The sequence below is a fragment of the Mus caroli genome, unplaced genomic scaffold (assembly GCF_978045245.1).
Source record: "Mus caroli unplaced genomic scaffold, Mus_caroli_1 scaffold_3, whole genome shotgun sequence".
Taxonomy (NCBI): Eukaryota; Metazoa; Chordata; class Mammalia; order Rodentia; family Muridae; genus Mus; species Mus caroli.
In genome coordinates this window covers 27,129,971-27,151,412 of record NW_028227258.1, presented here as the reverse complement: position 1 = coordinate 27,151,412, position 21,442 = coordinate 27,129,971, and the positions used below count along the sequence as shown (strand labels likewise).

Below are 21,442 nucleotides of genomic sequence, written 5' to 3'. Positions count from 1 at the left end.
GGAAAGAAATTCACCTTTAGGTTGGGCTCCTCGGAGTCAGCGCATATGCTCTAAGGTAGTTGCAATTTCCTTGATTCAAGTATTTACCAAGGTCCTGTTTTGCCCTGTGGTCAAGGCTAATCTACTTAGTATGATGACATCAAAGGCTCCCGAGACATCCCTACTTGCTCCTCTTATCAGACATCCTTCAAGCATTTACCCCACTGCCGTAACTGGGATGCTTACACTTCCTGGAATGTGCTCATTTTGGCTTCTGCGATCTTTGTGCAGTTCTCTGTTTTCCCTTCACTTGCCTTATCCACAACTTAGCTGGGCCGTCTCTTCTGGTCTACAGTGCTGTCTACTGAGACGCACATTCGCAGTGTCCAACAGCATTTACATCACATTACAATACATCTCTCTCATCCAGCGCTGCCGTGGACCTTAAGCCCTGATGCTGAGCGGAACTCAAGATCAAGCATGTGATTCGGTATTACTTACTGAACAGACGAATTAACTGAACACCATGGAACCTACGGACCTCTCATTGCTCCGACTCAGAAAGGATAGATTCTTCCCCTGAGCTTCCTCAACTCTTCTTTAGTTGTCATTTATTGTTATTGGGGGAGGGGAGCCACACATGTGAGGGCTTGAGCGCCACGGTGATGCGCATGCGCAGTCAGTTTTTTCAGGTCTACCTTTTATAAAGGTTCTGGGTGTTGAACTCAGGTCACCTGCCAGGTGTCATGCGCCCACAGAGCCATCCTGTCTGCCCACCCTCAACATTTCATCCCTAACTTTTTCCTATGTTAGAGTTATAAAAGGAATAAAGACCAAAATCTTATATGACTGAGTTCCTTAAGAGCGAAGGTCCATGCTCTGTTCATCTCCGTGCACCCCTGGCTCCTAAATTTAGCTCCTGGTAAATCACGGTAACTGTAAACGCTAAGGTTCCGGAGGGCAACTCTACTTTCTTCTACTTATTTCAAGTGTAAGCACTGTGAGCTAACCAAAACCGTTCCCCTGAGGGCTTTATGCAAAGATATTATTCACAACAGGGAAAAGAAGTGGCGCCAACCAAAGACAGCACTCCAGCAAAGGGCTTTATTCTAGCAATGAACAACGAGGAAAATGTCCTACTTCCTGTTAACTCTTACAAAAGATGGACATGGGAAATGAAAAGCAATTTAAATGTGCTCTTCGCCCTACAATGCAGGGAAACACAGCTCAGAGCTCTGCGATCTACGTTAGAAAGAACACATTCATCAGGAACCGTTTAAACATTAGTTGACATGTCAGTGTGGATGGAGGAAATATCAGAGGCACCACCCCTACATCAAAAGCTGCAGACAGCGACTACTGACGGAGGGAGAATTAGTCCTTCGCTGGGAGGAACCCCCTAAAAATGGTCATCCAATATCCAGTGGTCAGCCTTAAAACCATACACATACAAGTGACACAACATGGACCCAGTGGGTTGTATTTATATAGTTATTTGCATATACATATGTAACAATAATTAAAGGAAAAGGCCATCAATATTGGGGGGGTGAGAGGTCAAAGGAAGGAGAGAATAATATAATTGTGTCTTACTTAAAGAGTTAAGGAAATTGTTCTCAGATGTTGGATCTGACAGTCCACACCTGTAATCCCAGTCTTTGGGGTCAGGGGAAGTCAAAGCAGGAGGAGTCAGAATTTGAAGTCAGTCTGGACTATATAGAGAGTTTGTTTACAGCTGACCTGGGGGTACATAGAGACACCTGACTACCTGATAGAGAATGAGGAGGAAGGAAGGTGCGGGAGGAACAGAGGAGGGAGGGGATGAGGAGAAAAGAAAGAAAGGAAAGGAAAAGAAAAGAAAAGAAAAGAAAAGAAAAGAAAAGAAAAGAAAAGAAAAGAAAAGAAAAGAGAAGAGAAAATTTTTTCTGTAGCCAACAGTCTACTTATGACCAGAAACTTGCCCCCGCCCCTCAAAAAAGTACTATTAATTTTTTCACCAAATGTTCTTATTGAAATCCTACCTTTGAACCGTCTCTAGGGACATGGGACACCTCCTTCAGCACCCATGTTGTGTTGCCTCCTTGGATTGCACTTTGTAATTTGGTATTACCTCACCCAAATTGTTCGCTGAAGTTGTGAAGGGCTTGGTAAGTGACCTTACTCAGTGCACAGATGTATAACCAAAGCACCAGGATGCAGGTGTGCTCAATATACAGCTTGTTGTTTGATACAGTAAAAAAGATTTCTTACCTGAATTGTTCCTCGGAGAATTAATAAACATGAAACATAATTCCCACAGGTTAGTGATGGGCTGGCATTAGTAATTTCACTTGGTAGACTTTAAATACATATATACATTTGCCTCTCTAGGAATTAAAAATTTAAACTGTCTTCTAGGTTAGGATGGAGGTCAGTTTATTAGATTTGTAAATCAAGAGGAAGAAATAAAATTTGAAAGGAGAAAGTTTAACCTAACCACTCAGTTAAAGTTAGAAGAAGTAAAAGGGAAAACACAAAAAACAAAACACCCCACTTCTCTGTGGAATAGAGTTTCCCCCAAATAAGACACTCAAAACCAAGAAATGTTAAGCCTTTCTTGTAGCTTTATAAAGTATCTTTCAGATGTTATGGCCTTCAAGACATATATTAGCCAAAATTATGTCAAGAAATATGTTCCTCTAACCTTTGAGCTGGCACCTTATTCTTGCTAGTCTCTGCCTTAAGACGTAGAAAGCTGCAAAACAAATGGCCAAAAAAAGAAATTCCAGATCTTTTCTCTGTAAGGAGGCGGGGCTCGGGTATGACCAACTTGTTACATTCCGGGAGACTTACACACATTCAACTTTCAGTGCTTCTCTGAAACAACAAAAAAAAATCTAGGACATGTTTAAAATAGTAATATTTTAGTCATCATTTTGTTATTAGAAAACATTTTATAACAAAAATATTAAGCAATAATTGAAGCTATGCTATTCTTCTATAGTCCAAGTTCTTCTTAAAACCGTTTAAAACATTTTTTAGTGTGTGTGTGTTGGGGGAGGGGCATGTGCAGGCGTACCACAGTGTACACTTGGACATCAGAAGTCAACTTGGCAGAGTTGGTTCTGTCCTTCGGCCATGTGGGTCTCAGGGATCAAACTCAAGTCCCCAAGGCTAGCAGCAAGTATCTACACAATGAGCAACAGGGACAGCCATCTAAATTCCAAGTTCTAATGAAATATTTCAGAGTTTTTGCAACACTGTATCTTTTCCAGTATTTCATTTTCAAAACCCTGATTCTGGGTTCTAGAGTCAGTATTCTTTTATTTAAATCAATTTTAGATAAAGCAACTAAAAAAAAATATAATGACCAACTGTGGCTCAACCAGTACCCCGGCTGGTAGCTCGTCCGTCATGACCATTCACTTACCTTTTTTCTCATAAGCCACACGCTCCCTTTTCTCTCCAGCTTTGAGAAAAACACATTTAAGTTTGTCTTCTTCCCTTTCGCGGCTCTGTCTTCTTGCGTGGCTGCTTTGGTTGTCAATAGCAACAAGAACTAACCACAAAACCTCAGCCATTTCCCTTGGAGATGCATTAATATCCAGTTCAATGAAAGGTAAAGGAAGAAACCCAAAACACTACAAACAATGGTCAGTGCTGGACCAGTCTAGAGTCCTGGGGTGGGAGAAGAGAAGGTTTTATTACATCTCTCTTTGGATGAATGCCTTCCCTCTTTAAAACATAAAACATCCACTTTAACATATGATCGTTTAGTGTATTTGTCTAATTTAAGGGAGGCTTTTGGGGGGTGGGGGTAACAGAAGAAGCATTTGCAGGGCTGATTTGACTCGATCAAAGCAATAATTTAGCCATCCACCCAGAATGATTACAAAGTATTATTAAAGGCAAACACTACATTCGTTTGCTGGATTTTTGGTTTGTTTATATGTGATTTCTATGGATGCATGCACGCATGTATGTGTGTTGTATGCATGAGTATGGGGGTGTGCATGCCAGTGTAAGCACATGCAGAGGCCGGAAGAGGACACTGGGTGTATTCCTCTATTGCTCTTTACCCGACTGCCTTGAGATGGAATCTCTTACTGAACAGAAACTGGTCCCTTTGGTGAGGCTGGCTGGCCAGCACAGTCCCTCCTGGGACCACACCGCCTCCTAAAGATGCTGGACTTACAGGAATCTGCCATCAAGCATGGCTTCTTGTTTTAATGGGTGCTGAGGATTCAAGCCCAGGTCCTCCTATGTGGACTTACCCACCCATCTATCTCCAGGCCCAGGTCCTCCTGTGTGGACTTACCCATCTATCTCCAGGCCCAGATCCTCCTGTGTGGACTCTCCCACCGAGCTATCTCCCGGCCCAGGTTTGCTAGCTTTTTTTCCCCGTGTTGGTTATGTTTATAATTTGCATGTTGTTTTAATTGCCTTTAATTATAAAATAATCCACCATATGTTGACAGAGACCTATTTGTTTAGATAGAATAATGAACTGCATCAGATATTGTCTAAAGAAACACTGAAAATAAGTCAAAGCATAAGGCACATTCCGGATGGCATATTTAGACGTTGGATTTGTGGCCATGATTATGCATGAGAAAGAAAATGTAAGCGAACACTATTTCTTTATTACATTCCATAACCAACTTTGAATAATTTATCTGCAAAACTATTTTAAATTATTTTAAACGAAAGAAAAAAGAGTCACAAAAGGATAGAAAGCATCATTATTTACAAGCCAGCTCTCTCAGTACCACACAGCCCAACAGTTCTGTATAGTCTATTTCCTTAGAATAGCTTTAGGTTGGGTCACATTTTTCTTAATTAACATGAGGTAACCTGGAAATACTTGATTTGGTACGTTGATTGGTATCAGTATGCAGCAGGCCTAGTAAGACTTCTAGCTTAAATCTCAGCCAATGTCCTACATTCTAAAACTCACAGAGTTTCTGGGGTCTAATCTCTCCTGATGGATAAGGACATTTTCATAGGCAACCTATAGCGCAATTTTTTTTGAAAAGTTGCCAAAAATACATTCCCTGCATGTGCTCTGTGTCTTAGTGCAGCGTGAGAAGCTCTGGAATGGAGCTCATTTGGAGCTCGTTATAATACAGAAAAACCTGGCCCACTTTTCTCCTGATAATCTGGTCCTCTACAGCTATTGTAAAGTGATTATGGGTGTCAAATACATTCAACATTGTCCGCAAAGCCACTGGTTTGTAGTGCAGGACTCAGTCTTCCCTGCCTCCATTCATCGGAGACTTCTGATAATTCACACTTTGCTACATACCCTTAAAATTAATAAGCACGTGAATATGTTTATGAAGCTGTTGCACACTAAATAAACTATTAAGTGACCAGCTTTTCTTGCCTGCTGAGCACAGCTTTGTGGATTTGGAGACAGTCCTAAGGTTCAGACAGTGTTAAAGATGACGGGGAGATGTACTTCGGTGGTACAGAGTGGACCTAGCATGTGCGTGAGCCCTGGGCTTGATCTCCAGCAATGGAAAGCAATCTTCAGAGCCATGCATGATGGTATGCACTTTTAATAGCAGCATTTGGGAGGAATAAATAGAAGGATCACAAGTCTGAGGCCAGCTTCGACTCCATGGTGGGAACAGTAAGGACAGGAAGAAGGGAGATGCGAGAAGAAGCCAGACGAGGGATAGGGCACAGAACCTGAAGGTAGTAACCCCACAGTCACAGTGCAGATCTGCTTGTTTGAAGTTTAACTTACTATAAAGAATTGTGAGCTACTCAACTGTTAGGCTGCTTAAAATTGGAAAGAAACAGTTAAGTACTACACATTGAGATGGCTTGTACAGTTACAACATGAGGCCCAGAGTCCCTTAAACATGTGGCCCAACAGGCCAGGGGCCAACTCCTCACAGTGACAACCATGAGGGGCAAGCATGAGAGGGAAAGGAACACATGTCATGTCACCCTTGAGCTACCTGCCAAATCCTAACCACCAGCCACAAAGGCTACCAATCTCAAAAGCTCTCCAGATGCCAACCTTAACTTGTATAGTTCTCATTGTCAAAGACTTGGCATTAATCTGGGGAAATCTCTTCACAGTCAGTTAGTGAACTTGGCACAGTTACACACAAACATGCAGGATGACAGACAGCAGAGCACAGGAAGTTAAGAACCCAGGAGAGCCCAGCTTGCAGGATGCTCCTTTGTGGCTATTAAAGGATTCATTAGTGCAGAGAACTGAGCAGTGAGCAGATGTATACATAATTTTATACTTTCCTAAAAAAGCCATTTTAAATCCCAATTTTAAATAAAAAGTGAAACAGCATATCATAATTTTAATCCCTAGCCATATGTAGATAGATACTAAGATAAGGTGAGTAACTTAATTCATTGATGGATTTTAATTCCAATCTGAAAATAAAAACCTCTCAGAATACCATAAAATGTACAAAACATAAGTATCCAGTTTAATACACACACACACATACACACACATGAGAGAGAGAGAGAGTATATGTGTGTGTGTGTGAGTGTGTGTGTGTGTGTGTGAGTGTGTGTGTGAGTGTGTGTGTGTGTGAGTGTGTGTGTGAGTGTGTGAGTGTGTGTGTGTGTGAGTGTGTGAGTGAGTGTGTGAGTGTGTGTGTGTGTGTGAGTGTGTGAGTGTGTGTGTGAGTGTGTGTGTGAGTGTGTGAGTGTGAGTGTGTGAGTGTGAGTGTGTGTGTGTGTGTGTGTGTGAGTGTGTGAGTGTGTGTGTGTGTGTGTGTGTGTGTGTGTGTGTGAGTGTGTGTGTGTGTGTGTGTGGTATATCCCAGTAGAGAAGATACTAAAGAATTTTGGTTGTGGGAAGCTTATGTTTAGAGTCTAGGAACAGGAGGCATGGCTCCGTGATTAAGAGCACCTAATGGGCTCACAACATCCACACAGAGTGGCTCACAGCCACCTGAAACTGCAGTTTCAGAAGACTCAATGCATTTTTTTTCAAGCCATTACAGGTACACTCATGCATGTACCTACCCCCTGTCTCTCCCCACCCCCATGCATACTTTTAAAACTTAAAAACTGGGGCTAGAAAGGATGGCTAATCAATTAAGAGCACTGGCTGTTCTTCTAGAGGACCCAGGTTTGATTCCCAGCACCTACATGCCAGCTTACAACCATCTGCTATTCCAGTTCCAGGGATCTGATGGCCCCTTCTAGCTTACATGGACACAAGTCATGTCATGGGCATGTTGCCTAGTCATATGTGTATGCAAAACAATCATACATGTGAATGTATGTTATGTTTATATAATAAAAATAAATGTTAATTTTTATAAAAAGAAAACATACAAGAACATAAAGTTGGGTGGGTAGGTAGGAAGAATCGGGAGTAATTGGGGGAAGAAAAAACATGATCACAATGTATTGTATAAGATGTTTTTCAATTAAGTAAAAGAAAAAATTATGCATGGGACAATTACTGTCAGTTTAGCAACAAATACCTTTTATCATTTATGGAATTCATTGAAATTGGGTTTGATATTTGGCATTTATAAAAATAAGACTGAAGGTTGTCGAGGTTTGTGGTTCCGCTGTTGTTGTTTTGGTTTTGGTTTGGCAGTCTCACTGCAGAGCTCTGGCTGTCCTGATCTCACTCTGTAGACCAGGATGGCCTTGAACTCTTGGAAAGCTGCCTGCTTCTGCGTCTCGATTACTGGGATCAATGATGCACAACCCCATGACTAGGAAAAATAACACTGACTTCACAGAGTATATATTAATCTAAGAATTACTGAGTGCTTTTCTTCCTTTTGTGTACACAGACACAAATTTAAACTGTGATGAAATAGTCCCTAAAGAGTCTATCAATAATATCCACTATGGAAAGAGTCTATGAATAATATCCACTATGGAAGGCAATGCTGACCAAGCACAGAATCTGATTATGTTTTAGCAGGGAAACAGCCAGAGAAACTGGACAACATTCTGGGGAATGTACGCCATTACTCCACAGAATGGGTGGAGAGATATTACCAAATTAAGTAGTTGGCTTTAAATTTCACTGACAAAAGTCATCTATATCAAATCCTTACTTACAAATCTTGCTTTCCTGGAGTTCGGCACCTACCAGTGCTAGCCCTGACTCTTAGTGGAAGAAGCCCCGCTGGGAGGTGAGGCTGTTTGTTCTCCAGATGCAGCTACCGTATTCTAAAGGCAGAAATCATCCTGATATTTGTGTCTACCTCCCTCCACCAGAATTATATTGCTTTAGGAATTTTATCGCGACAAATTAAAACTCAAGTTCCTTATAGAAAGATATGGAATGAACGAACAGAAGATGTCTGTGAATATTTACCATAGTAACTCATCTGGGCTGTAATATATTCCTCTATGCTGGCTTTAAGGAGAACTTCATTATGACCGTAATTGTCTCTTTAATTACCTATTAACAAGTAAGGAAATAAAAAACCTAAAACAATGTTATAGTATATGAAAGTAGAAAATTATATTTGGTATTAATTAACCAAATTGGTATTCCTTAACCAAATACTAATAACATGCATGTTTTCAGTAAGCACAATTACTTTTCTTCTTGTCCTACATGTTCCTAGGGAAGGACTGACAACCACTTTAGACCAATGCAACTGCTTTCCCCCCAATCTAAACTGTCTTTGCTATCTCCTGTTTGGGGAGGACAAATCTTACATTGATATCATTAAGAAGAAAATGCTAACTCCTTGGTTCTCCAAGGCTGTTCAAGGTGAGAATCCAAGCAGCTCAGATTGCTGCTTCCTGTCTGGGGAACAGGAATTTCTGCTTCTCTAAGGGGACAGGGGTCTTCCTGGATTTGTGCCCTCTCAGAACACACACCATCTTTTCGTTATTATTTGGACAGTTATGATGTTAGTTTGTTTTCAGAGAGACAGAAAGAGTGAAGGAAGGAAACATGGAGGAAGGAGGGAGGGAGGGAAGAGAAATTCTTATAGGGTGTACGTGCACCAGGATTTCAGGTCCCATTGTCAAAGGTGCTTGGTGAGGGATCCATGTGAATCAGCCTCGCTTCACGCTGCAGTGACCTAAGTTTGGATTCCAGACTATCGTATATTCAGCTCATTCTTCATGCTCCGCTTCTATCTAGTCAGCCCTAAATAGTTTATACAGAGCAGCCCTCTGTCAGGTTCAGACAGACTAGGAGATCAAGTAGGCTTCATTAGAACTCCTGTATGAGGCTTTGAAGAACAGAGCTTAGTGAAGAAAGCAGCACCATTGCTCGCTTCACTGGCCATTGACCATGTAGTAGTATAAGGCGGGTATATGGTGCCTGGGTATAATATCTGTGTTTGTCTCTTTACCCCACACCGTAATTTATATGGGTGCATAGTGAGATGGTGATGAGTTTCTATGCTCATATCTAATGAGTACAAATTAGTGTAAGAATTTCCCACTGATTTCTTCCCAGCACCTATTTATAGTGGAGCCCACGGTCACCTCCCCATACTCACCCACGATGCTAGCCTCCTGCTCTCTGTCTCCCACTTCTTACTTAAACACTTTCTACTCTTAAAACAATGGTTGAAAAGGATTTGAAAAGCGTCATTTTACAAACAAGAGAGGACATAAGCAAATCGGAATAAGGAGATCAATCTGCTTAAGTTTTAACACATCTTCAGGGGGACCAAAAGTAGACAGTGACTGAGTAGGAACAAAATCTCCTTATAAAGTCACCCATGATTTATTCTGTTTTAAGTACATTTTTATAAAGAAAGTGCAGAGTAAAATGAAGGCTCTCTCAATGTGGAAACAGGATGTCACGGAAGAGTTTTCCTGTATGTAGTTGTATAAGACAGCAGTGGTGACAGACGGACATCCAGATGAGTCACTGTAGTATAGCTTATAAAGACATAATCCTGAAAACGACCTTCATGCATATAAGTGGGAGATTATTACTGTACGTCTGTACGATAGCCAACTGTGAAGCCATTTAGAAGACTGAGACAGGCTTACATGGCCCTGTAAGGAGTGGTCCTTAAACACTTTTGAAAGGGTACAGAAGAGCTTCAATTTATGCTATTGCTACACAAAAAGTGAAAAATCTTGAAACTATGTAGACACTTCTGCATAGATCAGTAAGAAACAGTGACTCTCTACCGGAGACTAGAACTTAGTGTTGAGAAAACAGAAAGGTAACAGATAACGTACTGTTTCTGCAGCTCCAGGGGGCTTTCTCTCCCTCTCTCTGGCCCGCCACACCTCCTTCTCAACTTTTTACTTAAATATCCATTTCTTAGCTTTTTTTTTTTTTAAATGAAAGATGTATTATGTAAATGCCTTAACCAGAATAGGCAATAGAAAATGTAAGCCCACATCCCACAGCTTTAGAAACACTGTGATCAGGGCTTTTGGTCTTTCTGTCATAATGTGTCCCCAGATAGCATTCCAGCTTTGGCTTCTACTCCTTCCCCATACATCACGGATCCAGTAACACAGCACTCACCTCAGGTACACTGAATTACGGCTGAAGTTAAAAGCAGGTTTTGAAAGACTATGTGAATCTTTCTTACAAATAGAAAATGACTCTATATTCATAAAACTAGACAATATAATGGCTGCAGGCCAGGAAGAGATTTTGACAAATAGACAAATTTCAGTCCATTCTGCCGCCAGTGGTCAAAGGTCACTGGACTAAGAAGAAACATTAAACCTGGATTAAACTAGGGTCAGACTAATGCCAGGCTTCCTTGGAAGAAGGTAGAGAGGAAAGTATACTAAGATCAAGCAACAGGCAACAGGCCAGTCTCTGGATCCAGCGTAACCCAGTGAGAAACCACTCTCCCACTGATCAAAGCTAAGAATCCGTATGCTTTTCAGACACACACAGAACTCTGCCTACATATTAGGAGACCACAACTCAGCATTTTTCAGCATTATGATCAAGGTTATTTTAGAAGCAGCACACAGATCTAGCAGTAGAGGACTGCTTAATTAATTTCAGGACAGCCATACCATAGAATACTTTGAACCTATAAGAAGGAGGCTTTTCCCATACGGATGATAAGAAAATGACTTTAAGGTGTTCTTCGAAGAAGGCACAGGGCAGTTTATCTACTAGGTTGTATTTGTACCATGCAGGTAGGTGGTAGGAGAGACAGAGAAGTTAGCCAGAATATGAAAAATATCTCTGAAAGCTACATAGGGCACCTGATAATACTTATGTCTCCGAGGAATGGTTATCTCAGGAAGTGAACACATTTTCCTTTCTAAATTTAAGATTCTTAAAAACAAATGTTGGGACAAAAAGTAAAAGCCTATTTTCAACTGAAAGAAAAAGGCGCACTCTCTTCAGTAGCACATACCCTAAAATTGGAGCAATACAGGGAAGATGCTCATGGCCCCTGTGTAAGCATGACACACAAATTCGTTAAGCGGTTTATAGTTTTCGCATCAGTTTCTGTATTCATGTGAATGTATAAACTTGCAGTAAGTTTTGAATGAAGAAAAGGCAAAGTCACCTCTCTGTTGTAGAGGAGACAGTAAGAAAGGCTGGGTCAACAGACTCTGCTTTCCTACCCCTCCCCCACTGCAGAGAAAGTCCTATCTCTCTGTTGAATAAGATCCCTTATTTACTGTGGGGGTGATCATGCAACATCACTGATCACCTCAAAGCAGCTGGCTCGACTTGAACTGTACAGAGCATGAGTCTGGCAGATAGAGAGCAAGCATCAAGTAGGAACGGTGGGTGGGCAGGACACTCTCGCCAGAGGGAGGGTATCTGGTGAGAAAGCACACGTGCTCTGATCAGATGAGCCAGTTTCTGAGTAGCAGACACCACCACGCTGCTCCTTGGTCCCTGTGTGCAGAGCTTGTGTGTGCCCAGCAGTGTGTTCCTGTGGCGGGGTGTGAGGGCAGGCCAGGGGTGTGAGGACAGGCCAGGGGTGTGAGGACAGGCTTGGCTGATAATGAGTCAGAGTCTACTGAGCTTCCCTCTCACTAGGCTGTCCCTTCAGCCTGAGAAGTACTAAAACTTCTAGTCTGTAAAGGTTAAGAGCTGCCCGAATTACCTATAGGAAGGAGCTTGGGAAATTAGTGGCTTTTAATGGTATTACTTCAAAGATCATTTCCACTCATGGAAAGAAAGGAAAGAGTGAAGGCATTTCTTTAAAACTGATCTTTGAAGACTGCATGCACTCAAAAACTACCTGTTTGGAAAGGTCAAGATTCTTCAACACTACTTTGTGCTTGGAATTTGCATTCCAGGACCACTCGAAGTCACTCAAGGAACAAGATGTTCCTAAATAGACCTTCCAGGGAAGTGGTGTGTGTGTGTGTGTGTGTGTGTATGTGTGTGTGTGTGAAAAACCTTTGTTACAACAGCAACAAACCCAACTTCACTTCTTAAGGATTTGGAGACGCAGGTTTGGTGACATAAGCAATTCTAAAGTTATCCATGGCCTTGCTCTTATTCCTACCTTAAAAACAAGCGAGATTCTACCATCTAACCTCATCATTGGAAGAAGAAGCTAGAGAGCTGAGGACAATGGGCTATGAAGCTGACAGAGATGCCTGCCAGCAACCTTTCATATAGCCCCAGATAGCATGCCCACCCCAGGTTCCCAGTTATTCCTGGAGTACTCATAATTGAACAGTCATAAACTGTTTTATTTGTAAGATATAATCCATGCTCAACACAAGTTGTTTTATTTGTTGGCTACCAATGGAAAGATGTTTGCTAGGAGTAATGTTAGGATTGGATTCTGTGTAGGCATAATGTTTTTGTGCACTGTGTAAAGTTTACCCGTGTGTTATTCAAATGGAGATGTCTCTGTCCTCATATCTTGTTTTAATCCGGACACGGCATTGCAATGTTTCTAGCAAGAATCTCCTGTCTTAAGTTTGTGTAAACAATTCTTACTGTTTTATTCTGTGCCTTGTCAATAAATGCTCACCATCCAATGGCTGGGCAGGAGAGAGAATAGGGCGGGATGTCCACTAATGAGAGGTAGGAGGCCAGATGTACTGAGAAGGCTGAATTGGAGCGGTGATAAGGGGGTCTAAAGAGCCAGATCAATGATAGCATGCAAGCATCACAGGATGGGACTGGGAGGTAGCCAGATTAGCATAGAAAGTAAGGATAGATCATTAGCTGCTCAGTGATGGAGGTGCAGTTTTAAATAAATCTTGGCTTCTCTGTGAAGTTATTTGGGATTAACACAGGGTAAATAAATTCAGCCGCTGGATTACTTCACTGTTTACATTTACAGTGCTGGGTGGCATGAGCAGGAACTATGAGGACAGACCCCATGCCCACAGGGCTGTGAGGGGAATATATATAACTTTCCAAAGATGACTTCTTATTGAAGGACCACGGGATGCTGCTTGGTGGCAGTGTACTTGCCCAGCATGTGCAAGGCCCAGGGTTTTATCCTCAGGGCTGAAAAGACGAATTTTCTAATTTCTAAATGTCTAATTTACTCATAACTATCTTAAAGAGGGTGATCAAAACCTAAATTAAAAGTTGTGGCTTATGAAATTATATGAATGGGGACAGCCAATCAATGGTCTGTACAAGAGTCAAAAAAACCCAAAAACCCAATAAATCATATTCTTTTTCCAAGACTCGGGTTCTGAGCAAAAACATAAAGAAAATAGGAATCATAAAATTGAAGTATCTCCATTACTGACACCGAGTCCTATGCCTTTATCAAACAGCCTCTTAGCTGAAATGCAGAAACAATTCGATACTATGACAATCAACCTCTCCTGTATCCACAACCACTGACCAGTATCACATTCTCTAACTACAATGATTTCATAACTTCTAATGGTTTCAGATTTGCTCTTCCATGGTGGGTCCCTTCTCTATTAACCTCAAGAAGTCTTCATGTGGGCTTTCTGTGGCTAACATGTCAGGAGGACTGAGTCCAGAACTAATGGCAGTCTGTCCGTCTGTGGATGCGGTTGTTCACTCTTTCCCAACCCACCAGTGGAAACAAAGCGAGGAACCTGCATTTGCTCTGCTCTTAGGGAGAAAGGCTACAAAACCACATCAACCCACAGCATAGCCTTTAGTTCCCTGAGAGCCCAAGGGCTCTGAAGCCAAGACCTGGAATGAGCTGCACTTTGAACCTTCCTTTGCCTCTTTAGGAAGTGCGTGCATTCAAGAGAAAATACTATGGTCATAACAAGAAGAAGTTGTAGTGCTTAGTACCAGACACTGTGTTCTTTCTCACCATGGAAGTTCTCCAGTGGAGTTTACAGGCAGCCTTCCTTGGAGATCTGCTAGTGGCTAAGCAGGTACAAAAAGTGAGGGGCCTGAGCTCAAGGCCCCAACTTATCCAGTGCTTTTACTTGTGTGTACTGCATGGTGAGCCTTTATTATTTTTATTTTTTATTAGATATTTTCTTTATTTACAGTTCAAATGCTATCCCGAAAGTCCCCTATACCCCCCCCCAGCGCTGCTCCCCTACCCACCCACTCCCACTTCTTGGCCCTGGCGTTCCCCTGTACTGGGGCATATAAAGTTTGCAAGACCAAGGGGCCTCTCTTCCCAATGATGGCCGACTAGGCCATCTTCTGCTACATATGCAGCTAGAGCCATGAGCTCTGGGGTACTGGTTAGTTCATATTGTTGTTCCACCTATAGGACTGCACACCCCCTTCAGCTGCATGGTGAGCCTTTAAAGTGACATAAAACCCAAGAACCCTCAACTACAGAAGTCTCCACTTGGCAGAAGGAGAGAAAACGTTAACGTAATTAAAATGAAATGTGCCATTGATGGGGAATCTAAAGTACAGGAAATTACAAGCAAGAAACAAACACATGGTGACAACAGTTGAGAGACCGAGGCCTGTGAGCCGTAAACATGTAGCCACCAATACATAGGTGACTGCAAGAGAACTGCATTGGATAATGATGAAGCCCATAAATATTCAATGCATTTAAAGGCCCGAGACAATTAGAAAAATCAAATGTGGAATTTTCTATGTGGAAGAGAGCTATTTATGAGCCGAGAACACAAAACAACGAGTCAAAGAAATAGAAAGACGCCAAAGATCTAACCCAAAAATGAACTATGAAAACACAACCTGCCTATTTCTGGAAACTGTCAGGCCTTTCCAGCAGGGCAGGAATGCTAAGAGTGGACTCCGGGTGGCACGGGCAGGGAATATGAGGACAGACCCCATGCCCACTGGGCAGTTCCTCTACTCTGTCCCTCAATAGCCCTGGAGAGAAAGATAGCAAGTTCCTGAGTTAAATGTGGTTTTGTAGCTAATGGTAGTAAGCCAGACAGGAGGTCAGACGATTCCGTGACCCTGCAATGTGAGTCTCTCCAAACAAGTTCAGGAAAAGGAGAGCAAGCAGGAGCGAGATGCAGAGTGTCTTGCATAGATCATAGGACTCAGGTGACACTAGGGTCAAAACATGTCACAAATATTCAACCCAGGAGAGTAGACACTCCCTGAAGGGCCTCTGCTCAGAGGCCATAAAATCCAGTAGACAACATAATATGGGTACCACCTTCCCCCACTAACGCATCTACCTAGAGAGAACTGAGCTGCACAGGTGTTTCCGGTTAGTGTTAGCCATTTGTAGGAAAATTCCAAAGTGAGTTAATCAGAAGAGAGCCACGGCACCTTTGATAAGCAAGCGACATGGGAAAAAAAGAACACTCAGATTAGTTAAGGGTCAGAGAGCCCAAAATATTTTTCACACTATGCTTTTGTAGAACGAGGTTAGAAATTGCAGAGGTAGCTGACTACCAGACTTATTTCAACTGAATTTTGACTGTAAAGTCCCCCATTTGTAAAGGCATGTGAGACAGCCGGGGCTGTTCAGAGATACTTCATTCATCCCACAAGCCACTTCTTGGTACTGTTCTGCCCCTTCCAGCTGACCTCTTGCCCTCACATTCCTCTACCTTAGAGCAAAACAAAGGAAGGCAGACTCAGCAACTGACAGGAGACATTTGGACCATCTAAGACTTGGCAGAAGAAAAACAAACAGAAGAATACTTCTACCCCTGGATTCATCTCCACAGTCTCCCCATCTTTAGTGGTAATGGCTGAGGCTCTTTCAACTTAAAGGGCCTTCAGTTCACTGCACCAGGGGAGCTTGGGAACATTTTTAATCTGGCCAGTAGTGATCCGAGTGTGGATTTTTCGTGATTGAAGAACACAGAATCTGACATATACATATGTCCTCCAGAACTGTAGTCATAATTAAACATGACCAAGTACAACTGTATAGCCGTTGCTTAGGCCAAGAACAGTTCTCTGTGCTTTATAAATGATAACTCGTGTGAGCGCTCTGTGTCGTGAAGGTGCGTGAGATTTCAGAATGATTTTAGAGACAGAGGACATGAAGCACGGGAACTCGGTGAATTGCTCAGCCAAGGTCACACAGTCAAGAAGGTCAAACTGGAATTTAAAACCAGGCTGTCTAGAACCAGAGTCTATGTCCCCCACCCCAGATACGCTGGTTCCCCAACTTTACCACACCCCAGATGACCTGTGACACATGCAGGACTGTGTAACATACATCCTTAATGTGACCATTCCCGTCTTCAGTTTCTGTGTTACACTTTCCTTACTCGGGAGCAACAAAGAGGGGAAGGGAAATGCTGAATGTCGCTACATTGCATTCTTGTAAAAAAGGAAATGAAGGCTTGAAGCTGACAGTGCCCTCAGTCTTTTAGGAAAGGCAAGGGAGACAGAAAAGCCTGGGAAATCTTTTGGTTGGTTACATTTTATAATATACTGTAACCTTAAAGAGCCCCCCGTACTTATCCAGATGCAGATTTGCCAAGCTGGTGCATACTTGAGACATTTTAATTACTCGGTACAGAAAAATAGAACAGTTCCGAGTGTTGCTTGGGGAATTCCTCTCAGGAGCCCAGGGGTTTTTACCCTAGAATTATTTCGACACACCTGGCATTGAACCTACATTCTCCTAATCTCTGCCTCCGGGGCAGGTGTGAAGGTGTGGCCCACTGCTGCGCCAGGGCATTCTGCCAGGGCATGCCTCCTTGACCTGGGTAGAGCTAGGCGACTGTGTGGACCTCGAGGCCCTTCAGAGTTTGATTCCCCCATTTCCTGAAAGTTACTGCAGGCAAGAAGGAAGATAGGCTCCTTCCTGCAAAGAGGCTGACCATGTTTTTATCTGGGATGGACTGCTTCCCTATTGGACCAAGAGAGAGAGAGACTATACTCTATTTTGCCTGGTGGCTCACCAACCTTTATACCTGCGAAGGAACCTCTGACTGCCAGTATTTCTAACACTGTCATGTGTTTGGCAGAAGGCGACTCTCCACCAGGTGCCAACCCTGTTTTGGACCATCTTCCTGCAGGAACAATGCTGAACTGACTGACCAGTGAAAGCCAACAGTGCCTGGTCCTTCCTTGTACTAGAAACTAGAAACTCCATCTCTCTTCAGGAGGAGGCAAAGGTTGGAATGAGCAAGGGGCCAGTGTGCACAAGTAATAAGAAGCCAATTACTACTCACTGCCTGTCCTCAACCAAAGACGATAGCCTGAATGTCCACTAGCCAACCTGTGGCAATCGCTCTCCTTCCTCAACCAAGTCAAACAGTAGCAGATTATTGGTATCAGCTGAGGGGACTCTTCATCTTTTTGATTCCTCAGTCAGCCAGTCCATCTGTGAGCCAGTCTCCTCCATTGCCCTCTGGACTTTATGATCCTCCTTCTCTATGACACTTCATGGCTGACAAGGTGGAAGTCCCACTGTAGAGCCCTCCTCAGTCCCCCATCATCTCCACGGATGTCTCAGAAAGGTACTTGATCATTTGGGGTAGGGTGCATCTTTTTTTTTGGAGGGAGAGGGGAAAATAGGAAGAGTGGGATAAAGTTTGGAGGTCCAGATCGAAGTAAAATCTGAGAAATGTGCCAAATCACTCAAAGTTTTGTTTATGACTAGCAGTTGTATCATTAAAGTATCTACTTTGATCATGAATAAAATAGAAATCAGTATTCTGATTTGTCACTTACTATATAAGACTTTGATCAATTACGGAATCTATAAACGATGTTTTCCAGAAGTTTCCTATGACACTATCAGTTGGCTCATGTGGATGTCAGTATAACTTCTCTTCATCAAAAAGGACTTGAAGGGGCTGGAGAGATGGCTCAGCGGTTAAGAGCATGGGATGCTCTTCCCGAGGTCCTGAGTTTAATTCCCAGCAACTACATGGTGGCTCACAACCATCTGTAGTGGGATCTGATGCCCTCTTCTGGGACGTCTGAAGACAGCTACTGTGAACTCATATACATAAAATAAATAATCCCCAAAGAAAAGAAAAGAAAAGAAAAGAAAAGAAAGAAGGAAGGGAGAGAGAGAGAAGAAGAAGAAGAAGAAGAAGAAGAAGAAGAAGAAGAAGAAGAAGAAGAAGAAGAAGAAGAAGAAGTGGAGGAGGAGGAGGAGGAAGAGGAGGAGGAGGAGGAAAAGGAGGAAGAGGAGGAGAAGACTTGGAAACGGCAAGCGGCCACCTTACACAGCAGTTCCAGTGGTGGTTTTACAGGAACTCTTAAGTTCCCAGTTTATTTAGTGTAAATAGTGTCTAGACTCACTATCTCACCGTCATCTCAGAGCTTGGAGCAAAGGAGGGAGGAAGCCTGATGAGAACCCTAGAGCGGAAGGAACTGAAAACAAAAGTTAAGTGTGTAGACCGAGGCTGGAGCGATGACTCAGTGATTAAGAGACTGATGTTCTTCCAGAGGACCTGCGTTCAATTCCTAGAACCAACATGTTGGCTCACAACCACCTGTAACTCCAGTACCAGGCTATCCTCCAGCACCAGGTGGTGCACATACATGCAATCAAAACACCCTTACACATAAAAGAATAAAATACATTGTGCTGTTGGACAACACAGTAAGTGGCTCTCTGTAAATGGCAACGCTGGCACTGTGACACAGGTGCCTCTAATTAGAAAGGGGCAGAATAAAGATTTGGGTCAGATCTGCACAGTTAAGACTTATTCAGTAATGGTAAGCCCTCCAAAGTGCAGAGTAAAGTCTAGAACCATCACACACACACACACACACACACACACACACACACACACACACACCAAGGAACAGGAGTCTCCAGCCCCAATACTCACGTTGGCACTGTCCCCAGGACTGGCGGGCCCAGCCCCAGCAGCAGTCAATCCTGCTTCCATAGCGACATAGGCCGATTGAAGATACTATTTGCCTGGGCCACCTACCAAACAAATAAAATATTTAAAATAAATAAAGACACCTGAGATTTAAAATAATTTCCCCTTTGTTTTATTTAGAAAATATATATACTTAAACCACACCCAGTAATTTTCTACAAGCTCCTTACTGTCTGCAAGGAATTGGAGAATAAGACACCTTCTCAGTAGTAGTCCTCCAGTGATCTAATTTCTAATTGTAAAGTTAAATGTACACACACCCAGCCCACAGGAGTAGGGAGAAGAAACCGTGTTGGCTGCAACCAAGAAAGCTCAGGCTACTATTCACGGGATGGTTTCTGAAAGCTTGAAATAAAACAGATTAGCCAGACTCACAGCTGTTGGGGGTGGGGAGGAGGGGGCAGTTTTGACTAATGCACCGGGACGCTGAAATGTGCTGAATAACAGATCTGTCAGAGCAGAAAGAATGTTTGCTTCGTATAAAGGGCAGATAAGGAAATGGGCAAGAAGAGGAGCTTATTCAAAAATCAAATGCAACCAAGCTCTTTCTATACAACTGCCGCCTCCTCCTCCTCTTCCCCACCACTGCTGTAAGAAAAGCCCAAAACCAGGCCGTGAAGTGTCTCAAGTGTCCTTGTATTTTACCAGCTGTCTGCATCAGCAATCCACATTATTTCCCTCTCCGATGTAAAGTGTACCCAGAGAGACTGCAAGTTTAGGATTCAGATTTATGCATCAGATCACACTTACACCTGTGACTGTTTAGATTCACACCTACCAGACTTTCTGGACACCTAGGCTGTTTGGGACGCCCTTTAAAAGCTGTTAGAAATTACAAGTGTGTGTGTGTGTGTGTGTGTGTGTGTGCTTCTTTGTAAATGTGTGTGCCCCAAAGTAATGCACCACAAATCCAAATGTGGGCAAAGAATTGCTTTTGGAAAATAAAAGGCTTAGCCTCTGGCTGCTTTCCACTTTTCTTTAAACTCTTTATCTCTTCAATTCATCTTCGCTTTACCCTCAGGCCCAAAGTACAAAACAGCCCCAACTTCTATTTCCTCCGACCAGGTGGTGAACCAGGAGCGGGTGCCTTTTTCTTCCGCGCTCTGTGGCTTTTCCTCTGGTCCCCTCCAGGGACAGGAAAGCCAATCAATCCTGGAATTGATTCGTTCCAAGATTGCAGGTAAAACAGGTGCGGCATCTTCAAGGCAGCCCTGGGACAAGCTCTGAGGGATGCGGACAGAGGTGAGTGGTGGTGTGAGCCAGCGGGAAACCTGTCCAGCTGAGGCCTTCAGTGGGGACTGAGCCCGGGATCTCCGGGGAGATCGCACGGTGAGCTGCCTTGGGGGGACACGGTGAGTGACAGCAGAGACCCTGCCGGAGGTTGTTGGGACCTGTCAGAGCAAGCAACAGTCAGGCCCGCCAGGTCTGAGCGGTGCCGCGTGGTACACACACACACACACACACACACACACACCGAGCGCCTCCTCTCAGTACTCATGTTAAGCTTGTGTACTCCGACCCACAAACCGAGAGCCCTCGGGTGCCATTTGTTCCAAGTACCGTCCTCGCCGCCACCCTTTATCGAACCGCCGGTCACCTGCAAGTTTCCCCTCGGGACACAGTCCATCCTGATCACTGGCTGTAGGGACGCTCCACGAGTCACCTGTGTCCCGGCTCCTGCCCGCTCTCACCGCACACGGGGCACGAGCCTCTCTTTCTCCTGAGCCCGGAGCCAGGCTGCTCGACTCGAGGTCCCTGCGGGAAAGGGGAGGGCACCCGAGACCCGCCTCACCTCCCGTCGAAGTCGGCAGCCACCTGCAGGTAGAGCGAGGACGCGAGCACCGCCGCTAGGAGCACAGCCATGCCGGAGGACCGGGACGCGGGGACGCTGAGGGTTGCGGGGAGCTGAGCGTCCCGGGATCTCCCGGCCGCCTTCGGCGCGGCACCCGCGGCTGCTGGGACGCACAGAGCGCGGCGCGCAGCCGGGCAGGTCTGCGGCGGGCTGGCAGAGCCCCTCCGGCTCCCTCCTGGCGAGGGGAGGCGCTGCGGCGGGAGCCGCGCCGCCCGCGGGGAGGGGCGAGGCGGGAGGGACGCGCCGCGCAGCCCGCCGCCCTCTCTGCCCCGCCGCCCTGGTGCCCTGGGCGCGCGCCGGGGCTCGCCCCTCCCCGGGCCCCAGGGGCAGGGGCGGCTCAGGGGCGGGGATGCGGCGCGCAGGCAGCCTCGGCCACGGGTGGCGCTTGCCCCCCGGCTGCGAGAAAAGTTGGGAGCAGAGCTAGGGAGAGGGCGTGCCGGGTGACCTGCCTGAAAAAGTGAGCCCAGCCGCCAGAGGCTGGGG

At 44.2% G+C, this 21,442-nt stretch overlaps 1 protein-coding gene and 1 non-coding gene across 6 annotated transcripts in view; one reads left to right on the top strand and one right to left on the bottom strand.

Annotated features, from left to right (window-relative positions):
- Nucleotides 1-21,160, bottom strand: part of Npnt (nephronectin) — a 69,011-nt gene extending 47,851 nt beyond the window's left edge. The window contains exons 1-3 of one of the 5 annotated variants that reach the window (XM_021157580.3): nucleotides 20,900-21,160; nucleotides 19,051-19,151; nucleotides 2,663-2,713 (exon numbers count right to left, since the gene is read on the bottom strand). In XM_021157580.3, the coding sequence (XP_021013239.1) occupies nucleotides 2,663-2,713; nucleotides 19,051-19,151; nucleotides 20,900-20,970 (223 nt within the window). In that variant the 5' untranslated portion in view covers nucleotides 20,971-21,160. Of the gene's footprint in view, nucleotides 1-2,662; nucleotides 2,714-19,050; nucleotides 19,152-20,704; nucleotides 20,801-20,899 lie in introns of those variants that run through there. The other 4 variants (XM_021157582.3, XM_021157581.3, XM_029475504.2 and 1 more) reach the window with 4 other exon arrangements.
- On the top strand, nucleotides 11,263-11,369 carry LOC115030683 (U6 spliceosomal RNA). Its single transcript, XR_003836287.1, has one exon. It is a non-coding gene; the product is annotated as a U6 spliceosomal RNA (small nuclear RNA).
- Nucleotides 21,161-21,442: the final 282 nt, after the last annotated feature.